This window comes from Corvus cornix, chromosome 3, assembly GCF_000738735.6.
Source record: "Corvus cornix cornix isolate S_Up_H32 chromosome 3, ASM73873v5, whole genome shotgun sequence".
In the NCBI taxonomy this organism is placed as follows: domain Eukaryota; kingdom Metazoa; phylum Chordata; class Aves; order Passeriformes; family Corvidae; genus Corvus; species Corvus cornix.
This window is the reverse complement of record NC_047056.1, coordinates 79,526,674-79,544,161: the sequence shown is the minus strand read 5'-3', so window position 1 is coordinate 79,544,161 and position 17,488 is coordinate 79,526,674. Positions and strand designations below refer to the sequence as shown.

Sequence of the window (17,488 nt, the reverse complement as noted above, 5' to 3'; positions counted from 1 at the left end):
GCACTCAGAATGTTCCTGAAGAATTTCATTAATATAAGAACCACACTTGTTTTAATTCTTACAATAAGCTGGTAAGACCTAATGACAGTCTATTCTTCACAGACAATGTAAGGGCCTTGTCTGCATTTTAAGAAGACAAGCAAAAAAGAAGCTAAGACAGGTATGGCAGCTCACCATTTTCTAACAGGTCTTTTTCAGTAATCCTCAAAATGGTTTCCACTTGGATTAAGTCACCAAAAGACAGCTAAAAGATCACAAGGTTTTAATAATGCCCTGCACTGGTGTAAAAAATATATATCCATTTGCAAGAATTGGGGAAAGGTTTGGTCACAAGGGACCTTCACAGATCACTTATTCCAATCCTCTGCCACGGCAGGGACGTTTCCCTAGAACAGGTTGCTCAAAGCCATGTCCAACAGGATGTTGGACACTTCCAATGATGCCTCTTCAGAGGTGGTTTACAACTAGGAATGGGATAAGCTCCAGAAGGAGGGAGTAGATACCACAAAGAAGTAACTTAGATGGTTAGCAACAGCCTACACTTTCTGTAAGACTGACTTTGGAATCCCCATTTTAACAAAACCCTAAGAACTCACTAGAGATGGACATCAATAATTTCTGACGGAAAACCAACACTAATGCCTCTAAGGTCACCTACCTTGTGAATTCTCCGAACTAAGACAGATGCAAAAAATCGTAGCGTCCCTCTTAACTCATCCACTGAGGACTCATCATCAGTAATATTTCTGAGTGTTGCAAAGCATGCCATGTAAGAAAACAGAATAAAATACATTTCTATTAAACCAACCACAATACATTTGGAACTATTAAAAGCTAAGAAGATTCAACAGTGATAGTTCAGCTGGAATGAACTGAAATGAAAGCTACCAGAGAGTGAGCAGTCTTCTGTCTGAGGAAAATACACGGAATTCCCACTATGCCTGTGTACACAATGGCTTAACAAAAACGTCAGGAAATTGGAATGATATACCAATTCCTGCTCTCATGTACTCTCTGCATGATTTTGACTGTAAAATCTTTTGACATAGTAAAATCTAACCTAGTTTCTACATATGTGAACACATCCTAACTCAATGGCATAAAGGAAATTGAAATTATTTAAAGTGGCTTCTGCTTGGAAACAAAGAAGAATTTAAATAGATTTCCAAATCACTATGTCAAAATATCATCTAAACTTTTTATCTGGCTTGCCAGTTCTCATCTGCTGCAATAAAACATGCTCAGTGAAAAATCATGGTAAAAATAATTAAATGTGATTCAGGAAGAAAAATACCTAACTCCACGACTCTTCTGGAAAACTGAATGAAAACAGGAAATAAACTAAGTCTTAGATGAAGAAACTACAACTAAACTGAGTGGAAAAAGAGATCATGATGCCAGTATTCCACAAAATGCAAGTGAAAAACCCAAAAATTTACCAGTTATTGACATGAACTTTAGAGCAAGACTAATATATTGGTAAAACTGAAGTACAGCAGCTGAATAATGACAGAACAACAGAAGTTGCATCCAGTTTCACCTAATGACAGCATGCAAGAACCATCACACTTTTTGGTAAGAAATAAGCGTAAATATTACTTGCGTTAAAAAAAACGCACTACAAGCAAGAACAGGACATCTAAAAAAAAAAATTATGCATAAACATTTTACATTATTCAGCATCCAACTTTTAAAGCAATTTTAGCCTGGGTTGTAGAGGATTCAAAGGCATGTTGATGATGAACTATCAGGTACAGATACCAGTGACCTGAGAGTCAAAGTATATAACTAACTGCATGAAAAAAACCACCTCAAAGAGAGCAGCCTGGCATAAGAAACACAGCCATCCTCCAACAGCTAATCATATGCAGATAAGAACACTGTAGGGGAAAGTTTGGTTTAAGATCAGCAGCTGACCTTTTATAAGCAATATGGTTAGAAAATACCCACACTGTCAAAGGGACTAGCATTGCCAAGGGATTAGCAAACAAACTGTATTATGATAGTACTAGTATTTGACAGACAACAAGATATATGAAGTAATTTGGACCAAGAAGTTGTTATTTTATGGACACTTGGATAACCAGTATCTTGGCTAGCTCTACTTGGACATGACTTTATGCCACATATTATCAAAACAGATTTGCAGAGACATTCTTTTAATCACCAGCGGACTGAAGACTGGTGAAAAAAACATCATGAACCTGTAAAATGTCAAATCTCCAGTGACATGGAGGAAAGTCCAAGTAACCCTCTTGGAAACATTTTAAAAGCTGGCTGCGTTTCCCCAAAACTTTAGGAATATTAATTGTAAACAGTTACAGAGTCTAATGTCTCAAGAGAGATACACCCAACTGCTATCGCACACAAAGTCTTACGGGATCCACTGATAAATAAAAATCATAGACAAATAACAAAGTGATATTTTTCCTCTGTGTGTCAATTATTCTTACAAAACTTGGCTAACTCCTTTCAAAAAGATGTAAAAAATAAGTCACAGGCTAATAAAAATATAAAGCTATGGTCTGTAACTCAACAAAAATTCTGAATTTTTCTTGCATTACTTGCATTTAAAATAGAAGCAGCTCCATATGTAAAAACATTAGGTTTAGTCACCATCCAAAAAAAAAAAGTTTTCATACCAACGTATTACAAAAATGTGGTAATTTCTGAATTCTGTCATAACCTGAGGAAACTGGAGTTGCGGTACCACCAATGACAAAAATATTTAGTAAGCACAGAGTGACTCATTCAAACTTTAAACTCTCCTATTTAAAATGAGGTTGGTATAAGCAAGATATTATATAGTTTTGCTGCACAGCATAAGCAATAGACTCAGACCTGTGCTTTGTAGCTTTACAAACTTGGATTACTTACGGCTATGCTCTATTCTTCTCATACAGTTGAAAAAAATATCTTAATATAACCAGCATAAATACTTCAAAGAATAAAAACCATAAATGCACATAGGTATAATGACCTATTTCAGTACAGTTCACTGGATTTTAAGCACCAGTCCTCATTCCCCTAAAGTGGTCCAAATTTAGGGATGTTTGCCTCTAAATTTTAACCTGCTAACAAAACATTAGAAATTCTTACACAGTTTATTAATGAAACAAACATAAACCAGCTTTTATCTACTTACAGCACTTTTATTCCTAAGAAAAAAATCCATGATTTTATCTTGCAACACACCCTTCTGGTAAACATTACACTTCCCTGGCTTCTGACTGAGATACATCCTGGTAACCCTAATGTCCAAGACAGCATCAGCTGGCACAGCACATAAAACAAAAAGCAAAAACTTTTTTAAAATAAATTAATAATTACAAAATAGGTAGCTTCTGCACAAAATCCATTCACGTGAAAGGCAGAGCAGCTAGCAGAAGGAATTATGCCCAAACTTTTCTTTGCAAAGGAACGTAGCCAACTGTTTTACCAGCCTGTCAAGTGTGAATTGCCTGCTAGTGCTTACCCAGCCACACTGCTAAATAAGGACAGGCTGGATGCAAAGACTCTGTGAAGAGTTAACCTGAGTGAGGTTTATTTGCTCAGAAAAAAAAAATCTGAATGCAAGAGTCCTCTCTCCTGGGTGATCTGAGCTTTGCCAACAGTGCAGGCACAGCTAGAGTAGGAAGAGTCAGAACTGACGTGCTCTACAAGACCTCACACTACGGCACACAGACGCAGTTCAGGTCTCCCTGCACAACCCTTTCTGGAAACACCTGAATGTCTAGACTAAATAGGATCAGATCTGACATTACTAGTGTTAAACTGAAACCAGTAAGTCTTTCAGGACCAAGCTGTCTCCTGTAGAATTACCTGGACATCACTGCACTCACTACAGGTCACTGAACTCCCAGTATGTCAGGTTCACAGAAAGCTTGTTAGATTTGATCAGCGTGGTGTGAATTTAAGGAGCTAGTTCAAAATCCAGAGGTGCAGCCATGCAAAACCTAACACAGTGCAGGAACACCTACACTGCTCACCGGAGGGCAAGATGTAGCAGAATGTAGGCTCCTTGGCTGCATATCAAATGTATTCTACACTGCATTTCCAACTGTATACTATATATATATAAATAGTGAATTATTATCCCCACCAGATGATGTATTCCAGACTTTCAGTGTCTTGGGTGTCAGAAAGGTAAGTAATTGGTGGAAGCCAAGTTTCCTTGTCAGTCCATAACAAAGACACTGGAGGCACCTTCCACTAGCCAAGAAAAAACTCTTTTCCAATCATGCAATACAGGAGAGAGTTGCCTTAAATCTCTTACTTTATCAACAACTCAATAGAACATGCTCTAGTTTTCCGTATTTGAAAGTTTAAAACCTTAAGGTCGCCAACTTGCTTTCACAACACATGGTGCTAAAGCTCCCTCTGCTGTTTGCATCAGCACTGAAGTTTTACACTTCAGCATAGTCAACACACAAGTTTGAGGTGAGACATGCAGGTATTGGCCACAATCAAAAACCCAAGAGGCAAAGAAGTCTGAACAGAAAATTTTATATCCCAGAGACAGAAAAAAACCCAAACAGCACTGAGTAAAATAAAAGAAAGCATACAAATTTTTTAGGACAAATTGAACATTTCCATCCAATGAAAAAGTCAAATTCAGAATTAAGGCAAGATACTATTTTAACACATTAGTGCCAGCATTATCAATTAGAAATATTTTATTATCTTCTTACAAAGTACTGCAAAGCACCAATTAATATATAAAAGTACAAGGAAGAAAACACAAAAGAAGCAAAACAACCCACAGAAAAAATGATTAGACAGTCTTTTCTTTATTCAACTATTTTAAAGTTATTTACTATTCTATTGAGTGCAACATAATCACTGACAGTCTTAAAATTCAGAAAATTACAAGATGATGTCCAAAAAGTTGGCCATATGCATTCAAAATACCTTTTCTTTAAAACCCTGCAAAGTTATTTGTTTTTTTAAAGTAATGTGGTAGATCAGTTATGGTTCTAATCTGGAAGTAAATTTCAGAAGTGGTGACAGGTTGAATTTTTACACAGATCTTCATCAATCTGTATTTACTTCCAAGTAAGAGTTATCACAAAATGAACATATAAAAAGAGACATAATATATAAAAAACAGACAATCTAAAAGTGTTTTTAGGATTAAATCCAAATTTCAGAATCACCTCTATTATACCTAAACTGTTAAAAGATCTGTCCTATTCTGCTAAGAGACAATAAAACAATGATTCGTAGCACTCAAACGTATGCTTTATCTTTCACTAAGGAAACAGAAATGTTTCTTTTCAAGTGACAACTTCTTTAACAGGTTGACAAATATGTATGATATTAAAACCAGTAACTTTTAAGTAAAGCTCATACCTGTACCACGGATAAATAAAGTTTTCCAGCACCAACTCAAGCACCTGTGCAGAACAAAGACAACCACGTTACAAAACAAACAGTTTACTATAAATCCCTGTTAGAAGAGTTAACACCACAAACACCTTCTGAAACTCATAGGACATAATTCATAAAACATAAAAATTTGTAAGTTGTGATCCTGTTGCTAGATCAACCACTCTGCATCATAATCAGTACTCTGAGCAAGTAACACCGAAGTGATGGTGTCATCACCTATCAACAAGAAACATCTGCCACAAGTCCTATCAGTAACATGAAGCACAGTGCCGTGGCCACTCTCAGGAAAACACTATGGAAAATGTAATCATACCTCAAACAGCCCTTCCTTAATTTTTCTGAGCAGCCCCTGTTCTTTTCTGACATAGCATGGAGTGTCCCACAGGCACAGCTACCCATACTACACTTACACACACCTCCATCCTTTTTCACCCAAACCTCCACCTTCAAGGTGGGACAGTCAATCCTGTATTCTCACCACTCTCAGAGGAAAGCAAAAGAAGACTCATAAAAAGCAATTCCTACGAAAGCCATCTGTCTTTCTCCATATCCTGTATCACAGCTTTCAACAAAGCCTGCTTTATGGTTCAGCCATCTTCTGAAGTCCTAACCAAAGCACTTCTCAAAGTTCTTGTCCTCCATGTACCCTAATGGCCTATTCCATCCTGTTCCTAGCCCCTGTATATCCCCCTCTACATGGATCTCTGTAGGAGAATCTTTTCTACCCTTTCCATCAAACCTGTTCCATATAGGTCAAGCCTGTGGTTGCCTTTTCCATGCCAGGGTTAATCAGGATGAACCAATGCTATTGCAGCCTCATCACAGGCACATCCTGGTTCAACTTGGCTTTCAGTGTGACAGAAGGAAGACAGAGCAGAGGATGTGGCAGTCCCTGTTCAACCAAAGGGCTGCCACCACTGTATACACCAGGTGTACTGCTCACAGGACTGCAGCTTTGACACCTCTCCTTACACCTACACCTACCTGTTACAATCCTTGCACCACGATTAGTCAAATGAAAACTTCTGAAGGGAAGGAAAACTGTCAGACAGTGCCAAGAAAATAAAACATGAGGAAGGACACAGAAGAATGAAGTTTTCTTGATTTCTCCTCCTTCACAATAGCCCAAGGTATCACCCATACTACCTTCTCCCACTGCAACCTATCTCTTAATTTGAACCAGTGTTTTAGAGATCAGTTTGTCCCCAACAGCATGAATGCTGATGAAGGCAGTAAGACAGAATGCATGTGTTGCTGCTATGTGAGGCTGCTCCACCACATTCTGTAGAAGGAAAGGTTTTTCAAAGCCACTGTGTACAAAGAAAAATGTGAAGTCTGTTTGAAAGGAAAGCTGAATGTAACAGCTGATATATAAGTGTCATTCATGAGAGTAAGTGTTACTCTTACAAGATCTGCTGCTGCACTCATTGACACTGCATGCACTGCAAGAATTCAAGACTTACTGAATTTATACTATCTTTAGGGCACTACATGCCTTTGCTTCTCTCATGATTATAAAAGCATACTCAATAAAAAACACACCATGGCCTTTTTAGCTCCTCTCAACTCTCCAGACTTGAGCAGCTTATGAATACTCTTTTTCTGTCTTCACTAGTAAGAATATCACCTACTCAGTTTTGGTAAGATACTTTCTCATTTCCAATTGTTCCACTTCAGTGTTTTTCTTCCCCTCTCTCCGAAGAGACATTTTGCAGCTTGGGATAACTTTACATGTCTGTGTTATGGACCACACAAAGTCACCAATGTCTTTTCTCCTACCCTTAATGTGTTACAGCAGTAATAGGTCTTGAAACTGTAATACCATCATGTGTTAATGATGGATGGGTAAGCTAAATGTTGTATCATGTGGTCCTGTGTCATCCCCACCCCCCAATATTGTATGTTCTTTTATAAGCAGGGTGGAAGGGTGAGGGAAACAACAACAGATGCTTTAATTCCCAGTCCAGAAGAGATTAAGTAATCCCAGAGGACCTTCTATGGAAGTTAATCTTCAGACAAGAAAAGGGAGATCACATCCAGCTCCAGTCAGCAATCACAGGCCATTGGCCTTAAGAGCAGTGTATTAGCCTACTTAAACCAATTTCCCTATGCCTTCCATAGGACTCACATTACAATTGGTGAGCCACCAATTTACTCCAAAGAAATCTCAGACTCACAGGTATTGTGACATCAGTTTTGTTCATGCAGAGTTTCTAACAAAATAAACCTCTTTCAAGGCTCAAAGTGCACTCTTAAGAAGTGCCTTAGAGAAAGGCTTGCAAAAAATCCATCAGTCTATTCTTTCTTCCTCCACTTTTGCTCTGTGCCTCCCTGTCAGGAGCAACAGCAGAAGAGAATCTTCTGTTTGGAGTGAAAAGTGCACTTGCACAGTCTTGAAGCACAAGACAGTGTATTCAAAGGGAATACAATGCATTCCTCTTGAAACAGCTTTCTCCATTCACAACTACTGCTTTTGAACTGAAAGCCTGTCCATCAAGCTTTCCATGAGCGTGCCACTACAATTTCAGTTCATCAGATGCTAACAATTTATTGGCCCTCTCTTCCTCTGTAGTCCAGAGGTCTCTGAAGGCACTAGAAGAATTGTTTCCAACGGTGAGAGATCTCACCCTTATTGCTGCCTAAGCAAAACACACATGGTTTTGAGATTCATCTTTCCATGGTTATTAAATAAGCAAGAAAAGTAAAAAAAAGTGCAAGACCTGATGACCCTTCCCACTCCCACTTCCACCCAAAATGGAAGACAAAGTCTCCCTGAGATTCATCCCATGTTGTAGTAACTGAGTTCCAGCTAAACCATTTATAGACTTGCCAGTGTTTCTCTTCCACAGCCACACTGCTTCCACAGAACAGTGCAGATAATCCCACTAGACAAAGACACAGAGACAGCATGCACAGAAACAGAACTAACTCAGAATGCATTTTTCACTGGAGTCCACTTATCACTGGTCAACATATCAGAAGGCAAGACACGTTCTACTAGGACTCAGGTTATCCACAGGGCCCTAATAAATAATGTGTGGACACACAGAAAGCAGCCCCTACTTGCAGATTTACTAAACACATGGCATGGCAGAGGCAGTTAAGTATGATGCTCCATCCCACACCAAGGTGCTGCACAGAAGTTAAAGCAGAGCTACTGAGTGAAATCATCCCTACGGCAAAAATAGAAGCACTCAAGAAGTAATAAGCCATTGACTGCCACTAACTGGATTTCAAGGCATTGCAGTCCATACTGTTTTCCCTTGAACCCCATCAGCACTCCAGACTGTGTAAGTGTGATTCTGCTGGACAGAAAAAAACCTGTCACATCATCCACCACACTATGATAAAGTACTGGGAAAGCAGGACATGTGTACCCACTTCCATTCACAAAAATATTATTCAGGCTCAATTGCTTACGCTTCACACATGCCACTAAAGTGGATAGGACACCTCAAACAATGACAGCTAATGATAAGCCATTTCCTTGTCTGTAAAGTATTATTCTCCAGTTTTAAATACAAATGATGAGTAATTTCATTTAAAGCCTACCTATTTTTCAAGCATTTTGCAAAATGACTAGTTCTACTAGGCGTGGGCAGCTTTGAATTGGAAAGAGATTACAAGTGTAAACCCAAATGCAGAAGGTAGCAATATAAGCAGCAGCTGAATCCAAAAAAAAAAAAAAAAAAGGAGAGAGAGAGAAATTATTTTCTAGCATGCACTGCAACACTGCAAGCTAGCCAGTCTTTGCTGCTGAGACAAGCTTTTTGGAGACTGCCACACAACTGACCCAGTTGTCAGGAGGAGGAACTGTAGAGACGACTGATGACTGAGTCAGTAGCAGGTCAGAACTATCAGGCTGAATTAGAATGGAAAGGAGCAAGGATTTGATACATAAACCACAATAACAATTATAACACCTTTAAAGACAGCACAGCTATACAGCTGAGGCCACTTCCTGGGCATAGAACAAGCCATTTCCAATAAGAAAGAATACAGCCCACTGCGTTACTACAAGAGTTCAGGACTTGCAAAGAGCACATTCAGGCAATAACTGATTTCTTGTCACACAATTGTCTATTTCTTGGTTTTAGAAAACAAACAAACAAAAAAATTCTAGTCCTATAATCAAGTCAAGAACTGAGAACTTAAGAATTAAAAAAAAAAGTGAGATCAAAAGACAGCAGCACCTTGATCCAGTGAGACATTTTTTCACAATGCTGAACAAGAGTAGCTGAGCAGCTTTCCACAGATTTGACCTGCAATCATCTCTCCCATTGCAAAAATGAAATTGTAGAGAAGATGAGCTCAATAACAGAACAACAGGATTCAATTCTCCTTTATGCAATCTGCAGCACCTGGATTATATACAATGTAAAACTGACCAACTGATATCATGTCCTAATTCAAAAAGAAAGAAAACATTGAAGAAACTAACATAATGCAAAATGGATTAGAAACTGGAATCAAAATTATACTTAGGTTAGTGCATAATTTTTGTGCAGGATACAGCCCAAATTATAAAATATGGATAGATGCATGGTTGAGACAGTTTAGCTTTCAACCATAACAATAAACATAAATGCGGGGAGGAATGCTCAGGCACAGGTTTTGTTATTCTTCTAAACCACACAGAGCAGCTGGATAGACTAAAACAAGGCTGCAAAAGATTAAGAATTTGCAAAGTGAGACAAACTGTCATCACAATCCAAGAAAGAAAAATCCGTACTTGTGAGGAAATCTTGAATTTCTTCTGATTTGAGTGTGTATTAAATTATTCTGAAAGCACTTGAAAACAAGCTTAAAGGCTATACACCTGGTTCAAATTAGAAACATTTGGAAATGAGAATATTGCCAAAAGTCTTTAACCTGCAAAAAAAGAACTAGAAAAACTAAAACATAAAAAAAAAATCCAAAATTATTCCATGTATTTGAAGAAACTGCTTTTTAGAAACAGGCTGCACTCCGCACTCCGTTAGAATCTAATTAATCTTAATTCAGTTCACACTGTATCAGCTTCTCTCTAATGTATGACTAACCCACAAAAGAAAGTAAGAGCAGTCTCTCCTTCCAACCTGAAGCAGGCTATCCAATTCCAGGCCAGCATTACATGCTGCATCCTCAGAGCAGATGGTCAGGAGGAATATGGCGTGGGCAGAACCCCTTGCTACCTTTTAACGAGTAGAGAAGAGCAGCAACACGGAACCATGAAGCGAGATTTCTCATTCCAAATAGTATCTGTCCAACACAGGTGAAAAAGGTGGCTCAGACTACTTGTTTGGGTCCATTGAGGAGGGTGACCCTGGCTCACTGCCCCAGGAAGGTACAGAACTCAGGCCTGGTGCTTCCCTACAGTTAAGCACACAAAGGAGGGAAAGGAATGAGAAGCATGGGCATGGATACACAAAACCCATGCCTGCAATGCTAAATAAAGCAGGGGCTGGGACATGCCACTGAAGTAAAAAGTGCCAGCAAAGAAAATGCCACTGTTTTGGTAAAAGCAGAACTTCAGCAATCAGATACAAAATGCCAAGAAAATAACTATGGTATCTACTGAAATCGCTTATGAAGAGATACTACAAAGAACCTTTTCAGCATCAAATTCCCATTTAAGCTAAACAGGAACATTTCCAGTTCTTCAGCATTTACAACATCCTTGGGTAGACTGCCACAGCTATTTGGTACCCTAAATCCTAAAAATACTAAATGCATAGAAACATTTATTTTACATTCTATTATTAAAGCAAGAGTCTATTGAAATTCTATTCAGCAATACTGTCATTTTAATACACATAAACTTATTTTTAAAAAACAGATTAAGTAGCTTTAAAAGAATAAATGTTTGCTTCTGAAATCACAGAGGAAGTCACTTCATTCAACTAGAGTAAGTCACCAAGTTGTTACCTGTTCTTTTTTAAAAACATTCATCAACTGTCCATCCCTTCCTTCCCTTAAGGTTTTCATTCTCCTCCCTCTCCTGCAGCGAGCCATGCCTGGGACAACACCTCTCAGAGCTGAACTTAAGTGTTACCTTATACCACAGACACATGCATCTTTGACTTCATACACCGTGCTGTTAAATGCAAGAAATGACACACAAAAATCCTCTCACTTCTGCCATGCCAGTTGTTCATCCTCCTACCACAGAACTCCAAAGCTGGAATTCTAAATAAATGGATAGTAATCTACATACATGCTTCTGTATTTTCCTAGCTTCAAAAAACAACAAAGCTTATCTGCTTAGCTGCCAATATATTTCTTCAATTACCAAAGAAATAAAAAAAAAACAAGCCCAAAGAAAAACTGCTCTTCAAATAGCTCTTTTTTGAAGAGATTAGAACAAAACACAATTCCTGATTTACAGTCTTACTAAAAAAGATATATATGCTATTCTTCTTTGAGTAAATTCACCAATTTCTTTTTTAAGACAGATTTTGTTACAGCTTTGTCTGACGATTTGAAATAGATTCACAGAATCATGGAATGGTTTGGGTTGGAAGGGACCTTAAAGATCATCACATTCCAACCCCCTGCCATGGGCAAGGCCACCTTCCACTTGGCCAGGTTACTCCATCCTGCCTGGCCTTAAACACTTCCAGGGATGGGGCAACCAAAAGTTCTCTGGGCAACCTTTCTAGCACCTCACCATGCTCACACTGAAGAATTTCTTCTTAATATCTAATCTAAACCTACTCTATCAGTTTGAATCCATTCCCCCTTGCCTTCCCCCATGATTTTGTAAATAGCCTCTTTCCATCTTCTCATAGGCTCCCTACCACCAAATTATCAACTTCATTACAGAACTTTTGTAGCTGGAGCAAATCATCTTTTACCCTCCATTCCAACAAACTAAGCAGGCTGAAATCCTTAGCTTTTCAAGACTCAGGCATGCTCAACTGTAACTCTTCTTTCCAATATTCTCCACAATTTACACAGACATTTCTTCTATGTCCTAGGTGCGCTGCTACACAAGCAGTCCATGTTTAAAAGGAGGCCACCTTGCCTCCCTGCTCCCAGCAAACACTCCTTTGGTTTGACTTTTACTTGAACAAGTTAAAACACCTGCAAGGTACATCTGAACCATCTACTGAACCAGAAGCAAAAAAGTAAAAAAGACACATAATAAAACCCCACCGAATTTTAATGTACTAAAGAAATGATGCACCAATTACCTCTGAAAGTGATGCATCAACCTTGGAAGGCACTTTGAGATCCAGCCATGGCTGATAGTTTTCCAGAAGCAAAGTAGGTCTGTAGGAGAGTATGGAGAAGTTTATGTAACAATATGCAATTGAAAGTGTCCTACTGTGATGTGTAAAATGGCAGCAGTACTAAGCTTTCCAGTGCCACAGATGGAATTTACCTGTGCCTCTTGCATTTGACCTTGCCACATACAGCACAACTGTGACCATGGGGAAACAGCTCCGGCAATTCCAACTGCTAAGAGATTTGGACAAGTTTACATTCTCCAAAATGATGACTCTGTTAATATACTGACACATTTGTGAATTTCATTTTAGAGCACGCTATTACACTGAAATGAATAAAGACAAACTTGTTCTTCCAGCAGGAAAACAAGATAACAACACATAATATAAGAAACAACTGAACCGAAACGAAAAATCGTTTCTGCTAAAACAAAGTGCAAGGACACAGATACCCTTTCACATCTCCACTCATCTCCCCATGCATTAATCAGTCTAATAAACAGACCAGCTGGTTTCTCTGCCATACTCACACCCCTGAACTGTTGCAACTATACTTTCTTAGTCCTGTGAAATTCTATATTGAACTGTTTTAAGTTAGAAAAGAGCAATTTGCTTTGGGAATATTTTTTTTTCTCTTTGAAATGCAGTACTGCTTAGAGAATTTTCATTACAGTGAACAAAGACTCAGCACTGGCCTGTCAAAAGAAGGGCACCTTTAGGAAAGAAAAAGCCCCATTAAAGGAGCAAACAACATCCTTTCTCCACTGCCTGCTACTCAAATGCTCAAAATGTACAATGAGGGAAGCGGGAAGCAGCATCCATGGACTCTCCAACAACCGGCCTTGCAGCTATACGTGGATTTGATGGGACTATGCAGAAACACATGAACAATCCAAAGTCCTAATCATCCTCTATTTGTCACAAAACACCTACCAGTAGGAGTGTACGAGCTGTACTGACATACAGTACTTCTGAAAGCAGCTAGGATTAGACAAGAATTGCTACTTCATATAAATTCGTATCATATTTAAAGAAAGCACACGACTCTTCACAGACATATTTACCTTAGGTTTATATTTTATTGTGAACAGAATATTGGGCAGGAGGGAGTCCGGTCCCAAGGAACAGTAGAAGGTGACGACCCCAGCCACGAACGACCAGAAGATCATCAGAACGTGAAGATACCTTACAGACACACAGGAAGGAAGAGCCGCTGCGTGAGAAGGCGCAGCGCCGCCCGCACCCGGCTCCCCCGCCCGCCCGGTTACCGGTTGAGGAGGAGGGTGGCGGTGCCCAGCCCCAGGAGGAGGCAGCAGGAGAGCGGGTACTGCCGGCAGGTCTCCCGCAGCCCCTCGGCGCCCCGCAGCCGCCGCAGCAGCCTTCGCGCTGCCGCCCGCACCCCGCCCATGGCGGCCGCTGCCCGCGCCGGCCGGGCCGGGAGGCGGGGCCGCTTCCGCTGCCGGCGCCCGCTGATGGCGGCACCGTGACGGGCCCGCGTCAGAGGCCGCCGGGGCGGGGAGAGGCGGCGGGGGCGGAGCGGCTGCCTGCGGGCCGATCCACGGGAGCGCCCCGGGAAGAGCGTCCCTGCAGCCCCGCGGTGGCATTTGCAGCTGTGCTGTGTCACGTAGCGTGCTGAGCACTGTAAATAGAAGGTCGCTGATGACAGCAAGCTTACCTAGTTATAAATACTTGAGTTCTGGACAACAAGGGGTTCCCAGCGCCAAGCGGCCACGAAGTGCTACGTCTGATTAAATGCTCTATATTTAGATGATGACTGAACTAAATCATTCAGTGACTGGGACACTAAAACCCTATAAACACCGCTCAAAGCTTCGTAATTGGCTGTAAAGAAAAGGAACAGGGTAGGAAATGTAATAAAACCCCATCTTAACATCAGTAAGTATAGAAGAGTAAGACATTGAAAAGAGGAATTCTGGAATGTAGTTTATTGGTAACGAGAATTTAAAGCCAACTTGACACGAATAACACCTTCAGTTACACTAAGCCACGAGCTTTTAAACCACTAAGTGCTTTTAGCAGCTCTGTAGTTACTCAGTCTTAACGAAACTCAAGGCTCTGTTAGTAAGGCACTACTGGTTATGGGGGTATCAGTTCAATGCGCAAAATGAAACAACTTCTGGGAGTTCGTACCGATGATGGGGCTTCTAAGTGGCAAGTATGAAAGAGACCCGCTCAGGGAGAGGTGCCCGCTTTTAGCTGTTTTGAGAAGTTGCTGTTGCCTTGTATGTCCATTTGCACGAGCCCCACGCAGGCACATTGGGCACGCTGAGTAAGTGAGGACACATGAAATACTGAAACACATCCGTTCAGATGAGCCGTCTTTACAAATGTTCACTGAGATCCCTGCAACTACGCTGTTAAGAAAATATTGGTATTTGGAGGGTGAGTCAGCATCTAGAAATTGAAATCAGAAGACAGCTTTCAGAATCTTTGCTCGGATGCTTTGTCAGTTTATGCAACATTTCCCTTGACCTCTCCAGTAGGTGAAACGCTGCAGTTCCACTTCAGTATGTTGACCTTTCTCAGAGTGCTTGGCAAAGGCCCAGGGTCAGATTGAATTTCTTTAAGAGTCTCTGCACAGTATTATTTCATGTCAGTCTACGTTTTCTAGTAGAAAAAACCAAGGTGCATTCACACAGCAAATCTCCATACAGCCTATTCAGAGGAAATCAATTTTCCTAAGATGCTTTTTTTTTTAATCAGCTTACTTTATCCACAGATTTACTGCTTGTGATTTTTAGTTACTTACCTTGCAATTCTTTTAATAAGGAATAACTTCTAAAAATCTGTAATTCTTACAATATTTAATGAAGATGCCACAGCATCGCATACCTGTAACACAGGAAGTGACTTGCACAGCAAACCAGCAGAACCTTAAATCAAACTTCTGCTTCCATTTGCATTCTCTACTTCAGGTGAAGTTTCTTAAATTTATAGTTTCATTGTTCAGAATTGTGTTTATTTACAGTAAAATTGCCACATTCACGTCTGGCACTAATTGTACTTCATTATCTGAGAAGCTGTGCAATTTCCTTCAGTTCACAGACCTTACATCTGCTGGGCAGACACAACAAACTGCTTTAGCCCATCCTGCTCTGCTGGAGACAGCAGTGTTGGCACTGCCCATCACCCTCTGTCACTATGGCCCCTAGATTGTTCTGGTACACTGAAAGACTCAGCTGACGTTTGTTTTTCAACAAAATAAAACTACAGAAAAACAAAAGGGAACTACTGACAACATCGAGCTTTTAAAAATTCTTTGAGAAATAAGAACTTTATCCATTCCCTGGAAACAGCAAGTCTTTCTCTCTTCACATAAATTCTTAGGAAGATTCTGTGGTCAACTGGAGAAGTGCCAGGGAAAAGCATGCATCTGGAGATGGGCTCTGAAGTAATGTGGCCAGGACTGGATTATTCTGGAAAGATAGATTTTATTTTAGTATTTAAAATGTAAAATGATCTTTCACTGATCATACAAATCATCTTGTGGAGCCAATTCTCCCTGGTTTGGGGTATGTTTTCCTTGATGGCAGGAGAAGCTTGCCTATTCTAGCATTTAAGAAGTAGAGCAGATTTTCAAAAACTTGAAACATAAAACTACAATTCTTGGCTAAGTAGCATCAGTTATAAGGCTGAGATTGTATTTACCAAAGTGGTGTTTTTTTCACCTTAAAAAATGCCTTTTTAAAATAAGCCAGACAGTGAAATGTAATATACAGATTCTTACCAGTTAATTGCATTTAATTTACTCTGCAAGTCTGCTTTTGCTCTTTTCAAGGCCTTTCATAGTTCTCTCTTTCAAGGATACAGTTGTCAAGGCTAATTTACAATATCTAATCCTTCATATTTACCCAACAAGGAATTAATTTGCCTTCGTAATTATTCATCACAAGTCCCTGTTCACTTTGTGGGTCCTTTCCAAGAAGTTTAAATAGAAGGCTTCATATTAACCTTTAACTAAAGCATTTAGCAGAAAACTCTAGAGAACAGTAATTTTTAATATTCAGTAAATAGCTAAGCTTAAGTAAAGAAGTGAAACTGAAGTTGGCCAGTCAGATCCCAGGAAAGGTAAGCATTAGTAGGCCGTTTGCACTTGACTTTTTCAAATTCAAAACTGAAAGGGCATCCACCAACAGTTACTCATTTCCACCTGAGATGATCCAGGTGTATGCAACAAATGTAAGGTGAAAACTGCCCTTTAGTAGTACTTTTTGGCCTTTAAAGGAACACTGAAACTTCAGTTTCACTCTCAGGGGAGAGTGAAAGCTGACCATTTGCTGCACATTTCTGGTTTGGGTAGAATAATTATTAGCACTTTGATGAGCAAAATTAGCTTTACTGTTATATTCATTTGCCTGTTAATGAGTTAATAGACTGTTCATAGTCAAGATTTATGGCATTTGGGAGTCATCTCCCTGTACCACCCACAGAGACCCATGCTTGCCAGCTGTATGAAAACATGTGCTGCCTGTAGTTGTAGGGTCTTGTATTTGCTTCCTGGATCACATGCTGACCCTCACTGTGACCAGATTAAAGCAAACTGGATGAGATAGTGATAGTCTGGGCCCAGAAATACCTGCTCAATACAGCAACAGGGGCTTTGGGTTCCTGGATAAAATCCCTCTCAAGTTTTTTCTAGAAGAATGGGGGAGTTCAGCTGCTGCAGTAAGGAGCAAAATGGCAGGTGGAAGGGAGAAATGGGTTAAGAAAAGATGTGCCAAACACTTTGTAAAAGATCACTGGTCTCCGCACTTGCAGGGAATGACACAGACTTAGAAGTTGTGTTGTTTGTTTAGAAGCAGATTTAGAAGTCAACTGAAGTTTAAGGGGAAAGGCTAAGAGGTTTCAATTGTAACACACCACTC

At 39.8% G+C, this 17,488-nt stretch overlaps 1 protein-coding gene across 4 annotated transcripts in view; it reads right to left on the bottom strand.

Moving 5' to 3' along the window:
• The window catches only part of SNX14 (sorting nexin 14), a 47,422-nt gene extending 33,374 nt beyond the window's left edge, over positions 1–14,048 (bottom strand). For 2 of the 4 annotated variants that reach the window (XM_039567975.1, XM_039567973.1), the window contains exons 1-6: positions 13,871–14,019; positions 13,667–13,787; positions 12,758–12,831; positions 12,567–12,645; positions 5,353–5,396; positions 659–746 (exon numbers count right to left, since the gene is read on the bottom strand). In XM_039567975.1, the coding sequence (XP_039423909.1) occupies positions 659–746; positions 5,353–5,396; positions 12,567–12,645; positions 12,758–12,831; positions 13,667–13,787; positions 13,871–14,010 (546 nt within the window). In that variant the 5' untranslated portion in view covers positions 14,011–14,019. Of the gene's footprint in view, positions 1–658; positions 747–5,352; positions 5,397–12,566; positions 12,646–12,757; positions 12,835–13,666; positions 13,788–13,870 lie in introns of all 4 variants that reach the window. The other 2 variants (XM_039567974.1, XM_039567972.1) reach the window with 2 other exon arrangements.
• Positions 14,049–17,488: the final 3,440 nt, after the last annotated feature.